This window comes from Aythya marila (assembly GCF_965140915.1).
Source record: "Aythya marila genome assembly, chromosome: 3".
Lineage (NCBI taxonomy): Eukaryota > Metazoa > Chordata > Aves > Anseriformes > Anatidae > Aythya > Aythya marila.
This window is the reverse complement of record NC_139044.1, coordinates 86,346,327-86,367,486: the sequence shown is the minus strand read 5'-3', so window position 1 is coordinate 86,367,486 and position 21,160 is coordinate 86,346,327. Positions and strand designations below refer to the sequence as shown.

Genomic DNA, 21,160 nt, shown 5'->3' with positions numbered 1-21,160 from the left:
TTAGTTTCCCCTTTGGAGCTTGGTACTGCATAAGTACATTGTACAGAGCATCTCATATGAGGAGAGCTTAGAAAAAAGTAAAACCTGTGAGCTAAGAAAGCAGCTTTGTATGGGTTTGTCTTCTTTGCTTTTATGAACTCACCCCCTCAAAACGGTATCTATGTTGGTTTCTTCTAGTGTTACCGAGTAAATGATTACAACTTGTTTTTTCAACAAGGGGTATTGCACGTGTTTATAAAACAGCCATTTGCATACCAGATGGTGAATATTCAACTTCTCTTCCTTTTTTTTTATTTTTTTCATAGAGAGGAAAAAGCACTTTGGGGCTTGTTAGAAGTTTCCTGGTAGGGGTCTTAAAAAACAAAGGAAAGCATAAGATAAAGTAAATTGCAGGGTTGAGCCACGATTCTTCCTTACATTCCAAATCAGGGATGAAGTGAAGAAAGAAGCCACTTTTTAGCCAGTTGAAAACAAAACAAAAAAAAATTATGTGTCATGGTTCAGAGCATCATCATAGAAGGGACAGACATCCAGTAATAAAGAATGAGGAATTATTGAAAAAAAATAAAAATAAAAATCTACCACAGTCTATTAAACACAAAGAGGCGACTACAAGCTCTGGTTCAGAAAGAAGTACCCACCTAGCCAAAAATTGGGAACAGACACTGAAGGAAACATTAATCTATGTTTACTCACTTAAAATAATTCTACCCAAAGCATCTGCTACAAGCTACTGTATAGCTAAATGATATTTTGGACTAATTCAGTACTGCTGCTTTTATATTTTGGTCAAAACCTTCTTTCCCAACTAAAACAATGCAAAACGATGTCCAAGGCCTAGTAAACCTTGGAGGTAGGCCTATCAAAAAATCTTGTCCAATGTGGTTAAATACAGAGGTGAGAGACTGATTTAAATTTGATTTTCTATGAAAAAGAAACTAGGGAACCACCACTATGGCACAGAGAGAGATCAGCAAAAAATAAGGTCCCTTCCAACCCAAGCCATTCTATGATTCTATGATTCTAATATTGTGGAGGAAGCACTATTGTAACATGGCCCTTATAAAAGTTGAGAATGTCAGAGGAACAGAAAGATCTTTAGTATTTGCTGGCTGAAAAAGACTTGGAGCCAAAAGCAATGATACCATGTCTGGCTATTCATTCCTTTGGAGTTCAGTACAGCAGATCTTAATTAAATTATAAATGTAAGGGGATTCTACCAAAGAAATACCAGCCTGCGTGATCAGACTCTGAAGACTCTCCAGCTGGGCCAAAACCTATTAGGAGTATTTTCAGGAGTCAGAATTTGCACTTCGGAAAAATAAAAATAGAGTTTCTTGCTCCATCATTCTTTGTCCCTCTCCTTCTTTCAGTTGGAATTTTACAGGATTGACATTATTTTCAGTAACTTTGCAGGGATTTCTTTTCAGAGTTGATCCTTTGGGAGATAATGCCAAAAGTATACTAGTGTCCAATGCTGGTATAAAAATATCCATTTCCACCACAGGGAAATCAGGTAAATTCTGAATTTATGTTTAAGCTTATATCTGAAATAAATGTAGGGAAGTCAAGAGTTTTTATCCTCTTCCCACCCATTCTTGCCCTGCTGGTGTCCCAAACCCAAACTATGATCTCCCTTCTCCTTACCACAGAGACTACAAAATGAGACCATGAGACCATGCTGCTTACCATTGACTGTGTTCCTCGTGTGGAAGACGTAGTAACAGGAGTTATAGTGATAGTGCTTGTCACTTTGCTCGCTGCAGGTCGCGAGGACAGGTTGTTCCGGGGTGATCGAAGGACGGTGCCAGTGACAACCTCCTTCTCGGCTGCTATGTTCACTGGTCTGACTGTTATCACAGGACTTGCACCATCCAGCGTGGCACCAGGAGCGCGTTTAAACTGGGAACCTAAGTGGATGTGGATTTTGTTGTCTTCTGTTGTAATAATGTTGGCATTGGCGTTGTATTTCCGGATTGGAGTTGGGACGGTTTGTTTTTCTGGTGTAACTTTGAAGACAGCCCTTCCCATGGTCGTGTCTTGTGACTGAGGAGAAACAGAGATTTCTGTTGGTGCTGCAGATGTTGATACTGTCATAATCTGAATCGGTGATGCAGGTCTGTCGACGAAGGGTGCTCTCCCTCCATCTGGAGACTTTTCTCTGGAGAATGTTGTAATCGTGACTGGAGACATAGAACGGTCTGGGCCCATTGGACTTTCGCTGCCTTTTCCTTTTTGGGGCATAACATTTGGAGAGGGAATTATGGTTATTCGTGGCTTCTGATTTCCCAAAGTAGGAATGACAGTTGTACTTGAAAAAAACTCCTCTGATGTTGGACTAGTTATCTCCAAAGTAGCTGTGCTGTTCTCATGATCTGGTGTCACCCGAATATGAAGAGGCTGACCCTGTTTTGGCGAAAGGACAACCTCCCCAGGATGCGCTGGACTACCATGGGCTCGGGCTCCTTTATCTGGAGTTGCCTGAGCCCCAGTTTCCCTCTTCCTCATCCACGGTATCCAAGATTTCCTCATTGCAAGGTCATTCGCCGCTGGAGGATATCTCTCAAGGACTGAAGAACGCTCCATGGGTTTCTTCAGACCTACCTGTCGCAGATTGCTCATGATGTGATTCTCCTCCTGGAAGGATTTTCGTATAAACACAGCTGGAGTTTCTTCTTCTGCTGCTTCACTGCTTACAGCATCTGTTTGCACACCAGTGGATGTCACAGGAACATCGACTATTCTTCGTCCATTCATGCTGGGCCTCAGAGCGCGGCTGTAACGCTTAGAAAGCTCTAACTCCCTTGTTAGGTTCAGAACCTCCTGTCCCATGCTCTTGTTCTTATTTTCTTCTTCCATAAACCTTTGCTGCAGAACTGAGTAATCAACCTGAAGCTGAGAAAGTTGGTCTTCTTTGTTCATCAGCTCATGGATTTTCTCCTTAAGAGCTTGAACTTCTGCTTTCAAATCTCTGCTTTTAGCCTCTTCCAGACGAAATCTGTGCCTCAACTCTGCCTCCTGGCTCACTGCTTCACCTTTTTCTATTGCTTTGTTTTTGGCAATCTGGAGCTTCATCTCCTCCAGCTGTTGAGAAAGTAAGTTAGCTTTATCCTGCTCAGTCCTAAATTTCTGCTCTAGCTGATCATATTCATCTTCTGTCTTCATCAAATCTCCTTCAACCACTTCCAATTGTTTGAGACGTTTTTTCAGTCTTTCAATTTCAATGGTAAGCTCCTTAATCTTGTTGTCCTCATGACAACCATGCTCTGGTCCTTTTCTGGTTCGACCTCTCGTAATTTCTCTTTCTACTTCCTCCATACCATCAATTCTTTTCTTTAACAGGTCAACTCTACAGCTTAGTTCAGAGGATTTTTCTTCTTCGCTTTTCAGTTTGCCAATCAACTCATCCCTTTCCTTTGTCAAACTAGACACCTTTTCCTCCATTTCAGATTTCAGTTTCAAAAATTTCTTACTTTCTTCTATCAGCTTCTCTGTTACATCCATAACTTTCCCTTGTTCAACTTTAAAATTCTTGTTTAGACCCTCAACCCTTTTTTCCTCCTGCTTTATTTTTTCCATCATATTTTTCCGTTCATCAACCAACATCACAGTAAATGACTTCAGCTTTGTAAGGTCATCTTTTAAGCTTATTTCAGCCTTTTCCAACTTACTTTCTGATGCCTCAAGGTCTTTCACTCGAGTCTTCACCACTTCCAACTCATTTATCAAATCCTTAGTTAAATTCTTTTCTTTCTCCAAGTTTATGTGTAGCTGGGTGCATTCAGACTTACTTTTACTGAAAGCCTCTTCCAGCTTCTCCAGTTCTGACATTCTCTTCTGCAACTTTTCCACTTCAAGTTTCAACTCTTTGCTATGGTGCTCTTCCTCTTGCAGTTTATTTTTCAGTTCTTTACACTGGGATTCGGTTTTTGTGATCTCTTCATCTTTTCCCTCCATTTCAAGCACACGCTTGCGAAGGTTTTCCACTTCTGCCATTAAGCTAGAGTTCCCACATTCCCCTTTTGCTATTTTATCTCTTAGTTCTTGAAGTTCCTCCTCAGCTTTTTGAAGACTTTTGTTAGTTTCTTCTAACTCCTCTATTCTGCGAGTCAACCCAACCAACTTAAGCCTTAGCTGTCTGTTATGTGACTCTTGATTAGCCAGTTTTGCCGTCATCTCCTCATGTTCTTGAGAAAATGATGATGTTTTGTGTTCAAGTTCTGTCTCTAACTTCATCAGTTTTTGTCCATCCTCTTTTGCTTTTGCAGTAATGATTTTAAGCTTTTCTTCTTCTTCCTTTAGTTTTTGATTTAAATCTTGTATTTTCTGGCTTTGCTGACCAAGTTGTTCAATATGCATTTGTCTTTCATCCACCAGCATGAGTGCAAATGACTTGAGCTTGACAAGTTCTTCTCTTAGTTTACTGAGTCTCTTTGTATGTTCTTTCTCCTTACGGGCTTGATAGATCTTCTCCTGCTCAAGAAGTTTCTTCAACCTGAAACAAGTTACAACAAATACGTTAAAGTATATACATATTTGGCACATTTCTCAGTTTGGTGTTTTTCTCCATTTTTAACTCACTTTCATTTTATTAGGATTTTTTTTCTCCATTAATAACGTAGGTAGCCTTCCAACAAGTAACTACCTATCACACTTACATTCCCAAGACAAACTATTTTAAATTCTAAAATTAAGAGAAGATTATAAATAATGATCTAGAATTCTGAAAAACAGTGAAATATTATACATGTATAGATAGCAGACACACCAGTTTTTAACTCCTTTACATTTATTTCTCAGCTAGGATAATGTTGATAAGGGTATATCAGGACAGATATATCTATTCACCAATCCATTTATACTGAACTTTTTTTAAAAGGTGATTTCCTCAATAATGTCTTACATACATAAGAATGTGTAAAATAAGATTTAAAAAAAAAAAAAAAAAAAAAAAAACTAATGCAACTAGATAAATGGATCAATCCTGGTTATAAACAAACCAGCTGGACAAAAGAATATGTTAGCACATGACTGATAACCATCTGGGCATCCCAGGCATAAGAAATTTGCAGTAAGAGAAATTTGCCAGCAAAGCAATTCTTATGTTGAGAGGTTTGTTCTCCCTGTTGCATTTCCATTTCCAATAGCAGATATTGTTGACTACAAAGGTCAGACCCATCAAACCTTTGGCTACAGCTAACTGTAGCTGGAAAATTCTCTACTATATAGCCTTTAAAGCTGTATTTTCAGACAATATAAAAACACAAATCAGATCTATCCTCAGAACGATAATATAGACCTACATTTTCCAGCATGGGAAAATGCATTACCCATTACCTATACAACATTTCAATGGGAAAGTGAAGCACACTCATAGGTACTTTGTATCTGTGATTTATAGTGAGAATACTTTGACATCAGCACAAGACATTTGCATTGACATCTGCATATATTAAAAGCACAGACTTATGAGGATGGTGATCCTCAACTGATAAAGAGGTACAGATAACACAGGAATATATCCCCTACTAATATAAGAGCGTTACTGTAAAAACAGCAGTATGATTTAGAAAAGATACAGGCATGCATGCTTAATTTATTGTGAAATGACGTTTTTCAAATCACTGTCAAAGCACCTACAACTCCCATATAAAGAAGTGTAATGTTTCACGTCCACTTGTTTTGCTCACCCTATGCCTGAAACATTTAAACTTCTTTTAACTGCGACAAACAATAAGGTGGTAACAGCAGAGCAATTTGCCACCACAATTTGACTTGTAGTAACTGAAAGATCCAAATCTTAGCAAAGACTGACTTTAATCAGTATTGCTATGTAAAATGCTGTACTGTACATGGCAGTGGGTGAAGCCCAGGTACACACTCCTCTCTGCTGCCCCAGCAATGAAGTGGTGCAGGGAGCTCCGGGGCACAAAGTGAAACACCAGCAATGTCTCCCAGAGCGCTCACCTGAACTCTAAACTCATAAAACTAGCCACATTCACTTGGTTTTCCAGCAACTATTAATGTTTCACTCTTTGTCCCTCGGGGACCAGAAGGAACAGGAACTAGAATGCAAAGCTATCAGAAAAGAAAAGGAAGTCAGAAAGCAGAACAGGATGCAGTAGGTAGGGAAGGAGAAGGCTGAAGAATGCATTTGAAAACAAGAGTCGGATAGGATGTGGGAGTAAGAGAATAGTAGGAACCAGCAGGAGAGGGAAAAACAAACAAACCTTGCAGCCAACCTTGCTGGGTCACAAAAAAAAAATCTCTTTAGTTTTGGCAACTCTTTGGAAAGGACTGAAAAAACATGCTGGCATATGCCTCACTATGGGTCACGTTAGAATGTCAAAAGGTAAAAAAAAGACCTGCTGCCACTCACAAAGCACTCCCTTTTCACACCAAAGGAGGAACTTTATTAGCATGAAATATATTCCATAGCTACTCCATCACACTGCTTCATGCAAAAGTTTCTGCCAAGAACTCTCCCTCTCTCTCCCAGGCTACATTTATAAAGAAATAGGATGCGTGCTCTCACAGAATATATATATATATATATATATATATATATTTTTTTTTTTTTTTTTTGCCACAACAGAACAGTGGGAACTAGCCTGGCGGAGCTCTGAACGAACCAGCTCCCAAAGTCACGAACATATATACAAGAATGCAAGATCTTTAAAAAAAAAATTAAAGTGGCACCTATAAATTCAAAGAACAGAAGACTCTTTTGTTTTCTTTTTAAAAATACTCCCTTCTGAAAGCCTATCTCTATGTAGAGATGCTCAGAAAATTGTGTATGATTTTGAATTCCTAGGATGTTCGTAAAGGGCATGTGTGATTTTTACCCAGCAGTTGCTATAGGAGGTACAATGAAGCCAGGATGCTATGCAGAGTGCAAAACAATTCACTGGCCTCACAGTTATCTGAGAACCTAGTGGGGAATGCTGCTGAGACAATCCCTCTCTGAAAACAGACAAACAAACAAACAAAACCAACACCTGATTGATAAACTAAGCCAGGGATGAGACAGAGCAAATGGAGGAGAAGAAAGAACATTACTGCCTGTTACTGCCATGCTGCAACTCTTAGGAGAGTCAGCAGTGTGGAATAATGGGACTTGCACCTCTGGGAAAAGCAAAAATACCATAACTGTGCCAATACAACTAGGTGAATTAGCTTATGTATGCATATTGAACAAGGTAGGAAACATCGTGGAGCCTTCTATTCTGCCTCAGCCTTTAGACAGTGAAACCGGACTGCCTAGGATCTGGCAAGTGAGCTTTCACAGAAGTCCGACACTTGATGACACTTCTGTTTTCCACAGCCAGGGAAGCTGCTTCTGTGAGGGATGGATGGGAAAGCTGCGCAGGTGCCAAAGAAATAAACAATATCTACACCTCTTCCGCGGTATTTCTAACCACTATAATAAAGTTAACTTGAAGCTCACTCCTGCTTTTGTCTGCTGTACAACTCTCATACCTCAGTGGCTAAACTGGAATTTCAGCAGGACTGCAAAGTGGTGTTGCCCCATCTTGACCCTCACAACTGCTCTGCTACCAGGCTTTTCATCTGACTGCTGCTGCTGCTGGTGTTTGCTAAGTGACACCGACCTGCGTGGGCTCTGATGAAACTCTGAAAGCACCTCAGAGACTCAGAGCACGTGTGTCCTTAATGTATTTGTCTGGAGCAACTGCATTCTGGGTTGTCAGGAGGTTGAAAACACCTGCATTCAGGGTCAAAATATGCAAAAAAAAAAAAAAAAGGCAGCATTTTAATAATGAAATGTGAGCTAGTCAAAATACTGACAAGCCAACAGTTTGGCACTCTGAGTCCAGTCCTTGTATTTTCTGTCTTGGTTTGCCTTTTTTTTAAGAGATGAGAAATATTTGGGTATAATTATATTATCTGCATTCATCAATAAGAGTATAAAGGACTCAAACATACAGACCACAGTAGGGATGAAGGGAAGGCAGATCTGCTCAACGCATTGTAACTGCTTCACCATAACACCTGCTTCTCAGTGAAAAGCGCTGCTGAGCTTGGCGCAGTACCCTCCTTTCTCCTTTACAGTAAATTGGGTAAATAAAATAGCAAATCCTTACGTACAATTATATGCAAACTGTTAGCTGCCTCAGTTAAAAACATCCTAGGACAACACCATTCCCTAATTTTGTACCACAATGGAAGAGGTACCCGATCCTGGTGCCAGGGCAGGACACCGGCCTACTGAAGCTTCTGGCACAGCCTGGCATGGTTTGTGCCATGACAGCACAAAACCAACCGCAGGATTAAGAACAGGAAAATTTTCATAAATCAGTCGATTTGCAGACACAAGAGTGGAAGAAGAGCAGCTACAGACTTGGTTTTAACATTCTTGATGAGCCATGTGCTGGAAACAGCCAGCAAGAGTGGAGGTGTGAGGGAGTGGGCACCAGGCCCTCCCTGCCCTCCTTCCTGTGGGTTTGGTGCTGAAGCATTTCATTGCACAAGGTCTTTCTGCTTCCCCTTCGCTCCTCCATGCTTCAGATTGTCAGAAGTGGGCTGGGATGCTGATATCTGCCAAGCCCTGTCCCTCCAGGGATGTTGCTCCACTTCTTTTGTTATGGTTATATGTCTATGCTTTGTCCTACCTGTCCCGAATTACTTGCTCAGGCTGGGGCTAATCACTCCTTCAGGTCTAGAAGGCATTTTTTCCGTTTGGAAACCTGGCCAAAACCATACAATTTTCCCCCCTCAGCCAGATGCCTGCTGCCAGAAAGTCTGGCTATTGTGTCAACGTCTTTGCAAGAGACAGTTCTGGATTACAGTGCAGACTGGGTTTGTAAAGAGGCACGTTGGATATGTTGTGAAGGAAGAGTTCTCCAGCACAGGCAGGGCTTCAGCCTGCTGCAAGCACTGCTCCTGCCTTACGAGGGACACTGACTATGCCCCAAAGGATGGGTGACACAGGACACAGATGGCTCTCCAGTCCTTCCAATGGGAATGAACAAGGACTGAAAGGGCTCCTTGCTGGAGTCTGCACTGGATTAATGCTGTTGGTTAGCCATCAGGGTGGTTTAACGTTCCCTTAACTCTGATCAATTAATTGAAGCACTAAAGCTACAGACTTATTTTAGCAATATACACTGTTTTTGCTGGTTTACTTCTGCATATGTCACATTTGCTTGCTGAGACGTGCAGGAGGAACCCCACATTACTATTTTCACAGCATCTCCTCTCAGACTTGAGTGAGACTCCAACAAAAATTATAACTTAGAGCTGGAGAATGATGTTTTGGTGGTTTTGAAAGACACAGTGATAACTTCATACCACAACTTAGATGAGCATTACTGGATTTCAGATGGGACTTATTTTATTTGTAAATGGTAGAAGAAGTAACAGCAGCAAGACCTGAGCCAAAATCAACCATTAGTTCTTGCCTACATTTGCAGAAAGATTGCAAATAGTGATCAGTAAGCATTTTCTTGCTTTCTAAAGGACCATAATCTTTATGAATGCATTTGAATTATAATCAAAACAGCAAACTGGGAACTATAAAAGCCATGCCTAGCACTGACAGCTGATAAGAGAGCAATTCTCCAAGATGGCTTACAATCTTTTAAGAAAACACAAAGAAGTTTCAGTTATCCAGGGCAAGATGCTCGGTGATTTCCAGTAAGCCACTTGTCCTCTTATGGAAGCATTCATTTCAGAATGTCTTAAGCACAGCATGTAAAAGTGAAAAGCCCCCAAAACATTTATTGAAAATTATACCAGAGTTTGCACTGCACTTTCCATTTCCTTTTGTCAGAGTGCTTCCATCAAGATAAGAAAAACATCTCCAATGACTGCACAGCCTTTCCCACCTCTAAGGCAGAAATTGGGAATTCAGCTATGCGAGGAAACCCTGGTAAGGCAGAACATGACCTGAAATGAGCAGTTCATGTGTGCATCAACACATCAACATTTTGGCACCACACTTTAGCTGTGCTGGCCTAGTTTAGCTCCCCCCAGTGCAAGAAGACTAAGTTAAGCTTTCAAGGTATCTCCAAGTGTTTAATGAAGAACCCACAAGAGGGGCCAACACGGAGAGTAAGCCAGAGATATTTGAAGAGGTATTTCCCGCACTATCAAGCCAGGGGCAGCAGAGGGAACACCAGATAGAAGGATGGGAAGGAGGATGGGAAGCAGGTAAGATCTCAGGAGCACCTTTTAGCTAAGTTTATACATAGCCTGGAGGTCCACAGAGCTCTTTACTGCTGCTCTAGCACAAAGCCACCTCAGATGTACTTCTCCTGTAGTACCTCCTTCACTATTTCAACTCCTAAAAGCTTGTTGTGATGTGATGTAATGACTTCTACCCTATTTTGTGTGTGGCTGGGAAGTGAGGGTTAAGAGAAGCACACTAACAAGGACACAGTCACTCCAAGGATAGGCTGGCTGGCAGCTGGTGAAGGCTGCTTCCTCCACGAGGGGCCAACCACACCAGCTGGCAGCGTTTCTGCCACTCACACAGCTGTCCTGAGGAAGGACTGGGCAAGAAAACACCTTCACAAGCTCCTCTCTTCTGCCTTTCCACTTGAGCCCTGAAGAGTCGGTACTGCATTGGTGCAGTGTTAGGCAGACTAGACAACTTCCTAGCAGGAGGTCAAAAGCTGCTGCCCATTAGGTGATGTGAGGGGCTGAGTGCTAGAATCCAGGGACAACAAACACCACCAAGAGGTACTTTAACTTAATAAAGCAGTTCCCTCTTTATTTTATTTTTTTTATTTTTTTTTTTTCTGTTTAATGTATAACAGCTGATTTTGAAGATTATTTCTATGGCCACTGGGAAATTCTCCACTTCTCCATTTCTGACTGCCTCTGTGTCCCAGCCACCAGGCTGGATTCAAGGACTCTGAGAACCTACAATTTCAACTCAAACTAAGCAGAGGCAGAAGGTGGCCAGGCTCCCTAGGAAGCAACAATCAGGCCTAACAACACTTAAGCTGGAAAACTGAAAATTAGACAGCTCTTTCAAATCATCAGCTTCAGGCCTGATTATACCTTATACACTTATACGCATCTCAGCTGACAGAAGAAAGATGTGAATGAGATCAGGTCCTAGGGCAGGAAAAGCAATAAACAAACTACATTTGTGCTCCTTTCTCCTTTCAATTCATCAGACTTTAAAGCTGACTAACAAAGAGGCATCTGCTTGTTTTGCCTTGCTACAGAACTTCCCGAGATGCTGTTCTGTTATCACAGGGTCAAATATGAAAACAAATACAACTTGTTAAAAAAAAAAAATAGTTACCAGTTCTAGTGAACCTAAGGACACATTTTTGTGGCTATTTACTATGCAAAATTGTGTAAAAAGTGTAAAAAAACAACAAACATATTCTTCACTGCTGAATTAACTTTTGAGAAGTGATTGTATAAAATAAAATTAAAAGCAAATTAATACTCCTGCTACTTCAAAACTACATGACAGTGCCCAAATTATATCATGGAAAACATCTTCTCGATTTAGGAAATCGTCTTACATTGGCATTGATTGTCTCATACAATGCTACTTTTCTCCTTTTTTTTTTTTTTTTTTTTAATTCCTAACCCTGATTTTGTACAAATGAAATTCCCCTGTGCCGAAGCAGTCTGTCGGTGCTGAGGCTGTCTGTCAGCCCGCACAGTGAGTAAGGCAGGAGGAGGAACCCTTACGAGGTCCAGCGCCCCACCGACCTGCCCATACTTTCTCCAGGTAAGGAACGCACCAAAGATCTCGACGAACAACACCACAACCGAAACTTGCTCAGGGAATGAAACAGCATTACAACCGGACAGGCATTTTTTTCCCACCCTCTATCCCAATTAAGACACCCCCATTAATTTCCCAGCCGGGAGGGAGGGCGAGCAGAGCATCGGAAAGGAAGGCGCCGCGCTCCGCTCGGCGATCGCGTTTGCCAGCCCCGTGGTTGTCCTCCCCTGACCCCTCGGGGCTCAGTTCTCCCCAGAAAGCCCCAGGGCACCCCTCGGCACTGGGGGTGCTCCCTCCGGGCTCCCTCCCGGCCCCAGCAGCAGCTCCCAAAATTCCCCCTCTCAGGGCAGCCCCCTGCTCCCTGCCTATGCCGGGCATCCAGCTCGCGAGTGGCGTGCGCACGGATGGGAGCTACTCCAACTCAAAATAGTAATAACAATAATAATAAATAAATAAAATAATTATTAAATTGGCATGATCTTACCTTATAAATGGACTTTTTTTTTTTTTTTTTTTTTTTTTTTTTTTTTAAGCTACCGAAAGGAATAGCCCGCAGCCCCCGGCGGGTCGGAGCTGTCGCTCAGGTCCCCCCGCCGTGTCCGTGCCGTGTCCCCTCCGTGTCCCCGCCGTGTCCCCGCCGTGTCCCCGCCGCACGGTGCCGGCCGCGGCGCCGGTCGCGCCGGCTCGGGGCAGGGGAAGGGGTGGAGCGGGGAAGGCGGTGGCCGGGCTGCGGGGCCGGGGGTGCGGCGGGGAGAAGGGGGGTGCAGAGGGGAGGGGGCTGCCCTGCCCTGCCCGGCCCTGCCCGGCCCGCGGGGGGCTTCGGGCAGCATCTCCTCTTAGTGGCCTTTCGCCAAGCTCGGGACCCGACAAGCCCCCTCCGGGCTTGGGGTATGTGGGGTTGTGGTAAAGGATCCTCGGGGAACCCTCACCGGGATGCTTCGTGCTGCTGGTGGAGGCATGAATACCTGAAAATCCCCAGTGGACTTAACGTGTGTGCTTGTCTGGTCTCCAAAATTCATGCAGAGTAGCAAGGCCAACCGAGAGTATGCATAAAGTCTGCAAAGCACCATTCTGCCCACTCCTGGCATTTAAAAGTCCTGCAGCAGCACCTCTGTTCCCCAACCACCACAAAAGAATTTGGGCATTCCTTCTATTTACCAAATGACTCCCTAGATTGGCCATGGTCTCCATCTTCAGTCTTTACCAGGAGAACTAGAAACCATTCTTCCCTTCCCTTGCCCTTCCCATTTCCCTTCTCCTTACCCCTTTCTTTTCTCTTCCTCTTCCTGTTCCCTTTTCTCAAGAAGCCTGTAATATCCCAAAACATTGAAAACTTATCACATCTAATATCATTATCCACAAAAATGGACAAGTGTGTATTTATATTTTTGGGAAACTATTAAATTCCCTCTTCTATCATTATTTTTACTTAGGACTCTCTGTATACGAGCTGGACAGTGTTCATTTGCAAAGCAGGTGCTTAATGACTGATTTTATGCTCTTTATTCAAGGCTCTTTTTACTACACACCCATCAGAGTCTCAACTGAGCATAGAATTGCCAGAGAACACCACATACATAATGGGAAACACTACAATAAAAATCAACCATTGGCACCCAGAGGGATCGCCAGAAGCATTTAGATCCTTTAGATCACCTGCATAAAAGTCTGCATCCCGCGTTAGCAAAATAATCAGTAGCAACAGCATGTTGGCAGTCTCGAGGCAATCCATACCAGAAGGGTGCGAAGCACTTTGCAAGCAAGTTGCTGAGCCATCTGCTGGTGGACGTGCTGGACCACGATCAGCAGCGGACAGCAAGGCCTCTGAGGAGGCCGCCGCATCACAGAATGCCACCACTGCTCACCCAGATGCGAGCAGAGTCCCAAGGAAGCCCAAAGCATCCTCTGGACAGTGCCAAATCATAAAAACACAGAATGGTCAAGGTCAGAAAGGACCTTGGGGATGTCTAAGAGCAGGTCCAAGCACAGGGCCTGCTCTACCTGAGTCTCAGGTGCCTCCAACCTCTCCAGGCAGCCTGTTCCAGGACCTGCCCAATTGTATGCTGGAAGATACCGAAAATAGGTTGGATCATTGACACAAGGTGACATATATCACATACACTGCCTCATGATAGCCACTAATAGCACCTGTGACCACAAGCTCGCCCCACAGGGCTCTTATCCCAGACCATCAGATCCCCCAGCTTACTCCATGACTTAGAAATAAAAATGCAGGGAATGGGACACAGACACACAGAAGTCATCTGGTTGTGAGCCAGCAGATGCAAGACTTGTTAAAGAAGGCACAGCATGGCAGTGCTGTGCCTGCCCAGCCAGTACTAGCTGAGGTATGTCTGTGCCCCCACTGGCCCTAATAATTAAAGTGTTCTCCACCACCAGGCCAACTACTCCAGGTACCACCACTACAGCAGTGCCAAAGGTAGAGAAAGCATCACGCAGGACGTCACAGCAAAGGCCAAACTGGCTTTCAACCTCCACAACTTCTACTGAATGGTAATTGAATATTGTGTGTGTGTATATATATATATATATATAAATATATATAAGTATAAAGACACTTTGTATGTTGTTATTGCTCAACAATACCATCACTTTTAAGTCACATTAAAGGCTGGAAAAATCTAACCTGCTCCCCAGAACGTCATGTCTCTTTTTGTTTATGCTGTCATTGGGATATTGGGATGATGTAGTCCAAGAATTCCTGACTAAAGCAGCACTTGCAACATGGTGAGGCCAGATAAGAAGGAAAAAAAAAAAAAAAATTCATGCAGGGGAGGGAATAGCTAGGAATCCCAAATTCCAGCTCACCTCTGAAAGTCAGAAGTTGTACTGTGCATCTGGCACTGTCTCTGCCATAGAGGAGAGTAACTGGGAAGCAAAGGATGGAATTGGTTTAACTGCTTAATGATGTGCTAATAGACTACACATTTCTTTGATATGTTGCTCTCTTTAAAATTCAGTGAACTGTGCACAGCAATGGACTTCTCTTGTAGATCGTAGAGACTTGTAACAAATGATTGCCTTATTATAAAATTCTCTGTAAACAGGGCTTTGTAATCTTTCCAGCAGACTACCCTACTCTCTGTTGGCTCTTTATCTTCTGTGTAGAAACATATGTAACATTTACAAGGAAAGCAGCCCTTGCAACTCTCTCCAAGTTTTCTATCATCTAACAAAAAGTCCAAATATTTTTATTTGTGCAAAACAGAACAAAGCTCTTCCTGAGTTTGTGTTTACTTATATACATGAAAAAGTACTTTGTGTAGCTTGCAAGACTGGTATTTTTTTGTTGTTGTTGTTCATAAAACCTCAAGAACAGTGAAAATCTTCCATGATGTTTCATTTTTTCCTTTTGGTAGTCAAACTCATCTGTAAGTCAAACAATTTCTACTCACCCAGTTGCCTGCTCTGAGCGTAACATACTAATATGAGTCCAGTGGTATCCTGACAAAATGTGAAAACTTAAAATATTGAGGGAGGGGAGAGGCTGATATTAATTTGCTGGTGAAGATACGGTGAACAAGGTGATACGCTGTGCCTTCTGAACACAAATAAATAATGAAGATAGATGTAATAAATTCTTGAAACATGACTTTGTAGGAAAAGCCTGAGAAAAAGACTTCAAGTTGGACCCTGTGCTGTTATATCTCAGGCAATACATTTTATATGGCTTACATCATGCACACTAAAAACTTCATTTGGTGAGATACACTGACAACTGGCTTTGTTCACCTTTGTTCTTATTTAAAACAGGTTGTTCCATGCAGCTGTTAAAAAAAAAAAACCTGTGCATGCACACACACACATGCACACATTCACATACAGGCTTTTTTATTACTCCCCAGATCTTTCTAAATATGTCATGCTGATTAGATTTAAAATTCTTTTTCTCTTTGCAGCATGAAAATTGCCCTACATTAGGGCATGCTGCCTTTTATGGAAGCATGATTCAAAAGGTTTTTTTTAAAAAAAGCAGTTCTGGATTTGTTTTTCTTTTCCACTTTGTTGTTGTTGTTGTTTGTTTGTTTGTTTTCTTCTGCATTTCTACTTCCATAACACTTGTGTGTATCCTCCTGGTATCTGGGAAAGCTTAATATATTCACAGTTGCATGTGTGACTCAGATATTTTAATAAATAAATAGCGCAAATTTAACTGCAAACCATAGATGGTTACAGAAATACACCACGCGAAGTTATATCACTCATTTTTTCTCTCGATGAATAGCAAAACCTGCATTGGTGGGGCTCACAAAATCCCAGATGCTGGCACAGCCCTCTGGAGGCCATGAGGTCCAACCCGTACTCAAGTAGTGCCACCCAGAACAGGCTTCCCAGGACCATGTCCAGTTCACTTTTGAAGGTCTCCAAGGAGGGAGACTCTAGAGCCTCTCTGGGCAACCTGTGCCAGTGCTCAGTCACCCACACAGTAAAGAACTGCTTCAGATGTTCAAAGGGAACCTCCTGTGTCCACTACCAGGTCCCCAAATCCTTCTCTGACAGGCAGCTTTCCAGATGGGTGCGTACTGGTGGATGGGGTTGTTCTTCCCAGGTGCAGGACTTGGCATTTCATGATTTTGCTATCGGTGCACCACTCCAACATGTCCAGATCCCTCTGGATGGCAGCACAACCCTTTTGTGTTATCTGCAAAGTCACTGGGGGTATGGGTACACTCTGACCTCCTTGAAATAAAGATGATTCCAGATTAAAAAGGAGACATTTACACTAGTTATACCTAGTCAATGACACATTTTTATAGTATGTTTTGATTTTTATTTTGTGAATAGGCACCAATACTGTCACAGAAGTTGGCTGTGGCCCTTTGACCAAAGCGTCTCTGGAGTCAACATCAGAGGTGTTCAGGACCTCAGAGAAATTCCACACGGCAGGATAGTTCCTTGCTGCCCCCTGTAGACCTACCATTTTTACTGACAACTGTGTTTAATCAGAGCACCCTCTCTGCTGTGTCCCTATCATTTCTCATTTTACTAATCTACTCACTTTTGATGTGTTAGGTGTTCATACGGAGAAATGACATGGAGGAGTGAGCTTGAGGCTTTGAGAACAGGAAGAGCTGTGACTCTTCGTAGATTACCAGGAGAGAGATGCTTCATCTTTTGGTGATGTCTTGGCCTCTTTCACTTGACTTGGGTCTGGGACATGAGCAGCTTCACAGTTCTCCTAGGGCATATGTGCCATGGGAAACTATCAGAGAAAACCGTTTTTTCTTATGAAACCTAAGTGATGGAGGACTTTTAGTGCTGGAACTTAGAGACTGCAGGCCACAATGGCCCAGGGTGTGGGACCAGGCTGATGTGTTTCCAGAGACTCTCTTAAAGAGAAAATTAATTGTAACACCCATACTACATTTTCACAAAGCAGAACCTAGCTTCTGCTCCTTCACACAGCACCCTCTGTCTGTCCATAAATGTTCTCTATCAAACCTCCCATTTTAGAGCAATTATTTTACTTCAGAGTGACATGACAAATCTCAGGGTCTTTCAAGCAGCTCTTGAAAATGCCTGTTCCTGTTCTGTATTTGTACAATTGGGCCTCCTCAGATGGCAAAGGGTCTCAAGTACTCTTACAATATACAGCATAAGAAATGACGGTGGCTATCACAAGAAGAAAGAATGACATTAACAACAAAGGAGTAAGCCTGACTGATTTTCACCAGTGTGTTGCTTTTGTTCTGTTGATAGCTGGCTCTGCTGTTGCCCCTTCGTTTGCCTCCCTCTCATCTGACTTTTCTGAGCATGGGGTTACAGTACAGAGATACTCCACCCAGAGGTAAGGGTCACATTTTTAAGCATGAAACTCATAAAGAGCTGTAAATAACTTTTAAAGCAAGTAACTCATAAAGAATTGCAGTGAATATTCCCTAACTAGAAAATGAAAATTAAGGCAAAAGTATTTCCCCCCCCCCCCTCCAAGTGTATGATATTCTGGTGCAAACAAGTTCAGGAAAGTCCCAGTGACTGTGCTATTGATCACGTGTTGAACATGATAAATATGAAGACTTCTCCTTTATTTTTGGTGTATCTTTCTTTAGATATCTTCTTGCATTTTGGTCTTGCATTTGCTTCCAGCTTGGTCTGTTCTCCATCTTCACCTCCACCATCTTTCTTCCATCTGTCATCCACCTGGCAGGCCTACAGGACTCCACGTCCACCAACACTTCATTCCCCTCACCACTCCCTTGGTTCTCTAATTCACATTAAACTCTAATTCATATTCACTTCCATATTATTTGCTTTGCAGCTGCCATCCCCTGCCCTAAACCTGCCTCTTTGCTGTTCCTCTTCCTTTACCTTCCTATTCCATCTGTTCATTTCTTGCCCCTGAAGGGATTAACTGCTTTAATTCCAGCTCTTTTTTTTTTTTTTTGGACTTCCTTTTCTTTTGTGCTTCTTCTCACTGACCTCTCCTCAAAGCAATGTGATACAGGAACTGATTTGGGCTGGAAAGCATGCACACCTGAGTCCTGCATCTAAAACTAGAAGTTGTCCACCTCGCTGTTTCTTATTTGATATGTCACTGAAATAATGCATTTGGTAGAGTGAATAAAACCACTGGGGAGGAAAAGTGAGAGAAAACAGACTCCAGATAATTACTGCTTTGTTTTAACATCAACCAAACCAAGAGATAGTGTCACCATGAAAACAAGGGACGAGTGTTTACAAATAAAAGATTGAAGAAGTTTAAAAAACTACATATAGGAAGCAGCCATCATTCAAATAATTGCATGCACTGTGCTAGTCAAGCTTGTTCTCCAGCTGCTTCGTACAACAGCCATGCAGCCTGAGAACAAGACTTTGCTCAAGTGGGGTCAATATAAAGAACCTCTCTCTCTCAGTGCAGGATCTCAGATTTTCTAAGAAATGCAGGCTATGCTTGCACTGTTTTATATTACATTTTGCCACCTCAGTCACAGCTTGATGTAAGGATAAAGCAATATGCACCTATAAAAACAGAGAAAAATAAATCATCTCATGAAGATTCCTTCCTGGTTTTTAAACATAATTTCCTGTGAGCTCCAAACTTTGTGATTTAGCAAATGGATCCTCAGTTAAAGGCTTCATATGCTGTGCAAGAGCAATCAGCTGCTGCTTTTATGACCTAAACTGAGACTGATAGATTTTAACAACATCAGCACTGAGTAATCCTGGCTTTCACCACATCCTAATATGCCATGTCCCAACTGTCAGTCTGAAGAGCTAAGAAGGTATTTCTGTTAACACTCATGCCAGGACCCTCAGCTCTTGCCCAGAACACAAAGGAGCACACACCTGCCCACCACATCTGTCTCACAAACACAGCTTTGCCAGCTCTTTCTGCCCCTGTGTTCTGAATGTGCAGCATAAATGGGGAAAAAAAAAAAAAAAGATCCCTACACCTACGCAAAGCTTTTCTACTACCACGTAACTAATTGATACAGCTCATGCATTTGTTGGGTTTGTTGCTTGCATTAGATGTGTGTCTATTGAGAGGCCATTGCAGCAGAGAATGCCCTCACTGTTTTTTAACCTTATATTTTTAACCTGTTATTTTAACCTTATATTTGTATTTGCTAAGAGCAAAAAAAAATGGGAGTCTGATTGCCCAGAGCCCACGGCTCTCCCATAACACCAAACCCATTAACCCATCTCACAGCTGATATGAGACGTGAGGCCAATCTCACACAGTAAGTGTAAATTGCAAGCTGCCATTCCTGCCTCTGCTTGCCTTACAGCTTCTTTTCTACCATCTCTGCCTTGCCCTCTGAACAACTGCACCGCCTGCGTGTCCTGGTCCCGCTGATTTCTAATTGTGTATTTGGTTTTCAGCTGTCAACTTCCACTGTGCATCCCTCACTTACAAATTGCTATTATTTTTCAAAATGTTATAGTGATGTAAGTGCAAATGATGCCTCACACAACAAGAGAGGCAACAGTTTGGAAAAGCTTACAGCTTCCTTGGCAGAACCAGTAGGCGATACTGGCCAAAATAACTCAAAATATAAAGACATTATTTGGCTATAGAAATTATTTTAAAATAGTATGGTCCTAAGTGCTTATTATCATGAACATAAATGCAGACAAAACTTATGTAAAAATATAATCATAAAGGAAATAGATATTGTTGATGCGTTACTTTTTTGGAGAGCAAGTTCTTACTCAGAAGCTGTAACTCTGCTAACTGCTGTATGTGCTACATTTATATATGCATTTTTGGAGTTCCTACTCATTTATCCCATTAATCAAGAAGAGCTCTCCTGACTTCAAAGGAATTGCACCAGTGCCAGCTTTGTGCTCATGAAACTCGGAGTCAGGCTGGTGTTTTTACAGATTAGTTATTTCCTAAGACCCAAAGAAGCTGGATGCAGGGAGCTCAGTGTGCTAACGATGGGCACAAAGCAATAGTGCCTGTCAGTGAAAGCAAGTTGGACCAGCAGCGCTTGGCCTGTCAGGTGAGGACACGAGCCAGTCAAACCAGGACACGGTCTTCTCTGCCGAAGGATTAGCAGCACACAGAGGCACGAGACGTGCAACAACTGCGAGCAGCAGAGCTCTACCACCCACACCACCGGGATGGACAGTGCTCTGCCCCTGCCACTTCTGGAAACTGGGTTGTATCCCATCCAGTAATCTGCAAAATGAAAAACGCTGAAAGCTATGCATCATTTTAAAATGAGTTAAGTCATCCAGGCAAAGCCCAATATGTAAATGTTGAAAGAGAATACTTCTATCCATTTCCAATTCCTCTGAAAATAAACATTTCATATGGAATTGTAGAGGAACTTTCAGCCTGTGATATATATACTTGTCACCAAGAGGCACTTTTTCACCTATGACATAATTGCTACCCTCAGAGAAGCACTGCTGCTGCTCTGCTGTAATTTAGCCTCATTTTCTGCTCATTTCATTATCCTTTCTCATTAGGGCATTACATATTCAGCTATGTTACTATTAATCTTTTCCCACCATAAGCAACTGGATAACAGAGCTGTGTGAATAATTGATTTTTCAATTCCTTAGCTGATCTAAAAATTCAACAAGTAATTATCAAATGAAATAATAATAAAAAAGCTTTATTTTTCTCTCTCATTCAAGAAAAAATGTGAAATTCAGTGAAACATTTGTTCATCTTGAATAAGCCTTTTCATCTATCTTTGTCATTTTAAGAAAAGCAGCAAACAGGGAGGCAATAACTTGGCACCATTTGCCAAACCAACAAGTGAGAAATCCTCCCTTTCCAGGAGACAGAGTCCCAGCCCAGTGAGTTCCTGTGTCTGGGGAGTCTGAATACCCCAGGCACTGACCTACAAGGACATTTTCACCCCTTGGGTGGAAAGAACTCAAAAAGCATGTAAATGATTTGTAAAAGTGGAACAATTTTGAGTGGGAAGAGACCTCCCCAGGAGATGCAACAACGTGACCAGGCTTCCT

At 42.2% G+C, this 21,160-nt stretch overlaps 1 protein-coding gene across 5 annotated transcripts in view; it reads right to left on the bottom strand.

Moving 5' to 3' along the window:
• Positions 1 to 21,160, bottom strand: part of FILIP1 (filamin A interacting protein 1) — a 103,154-nt gene that overhangs the window by 10,892 nt on the left and 71,102 nt on the right. For 4 of the 5 annotated variants that reach the window (XM_082755603.1, XM_082755604.1, XM_082755605.1 and 1 more), the window contains one exon: positions 1,690 to 4,495. In XM_082755603.1, the coding sequence (XP_082611729.1) occupies positions 1,690 to 4,495 (2,806 nt within the window). Of the gene's footprint in view, positions 1 to 1,689; positions 4,496 to 12,197; positions 12,407 to 21,160 lie in introns of those variants that run through there. The other variant, XM_082755607.1, reaches the window with a different exon arrangement.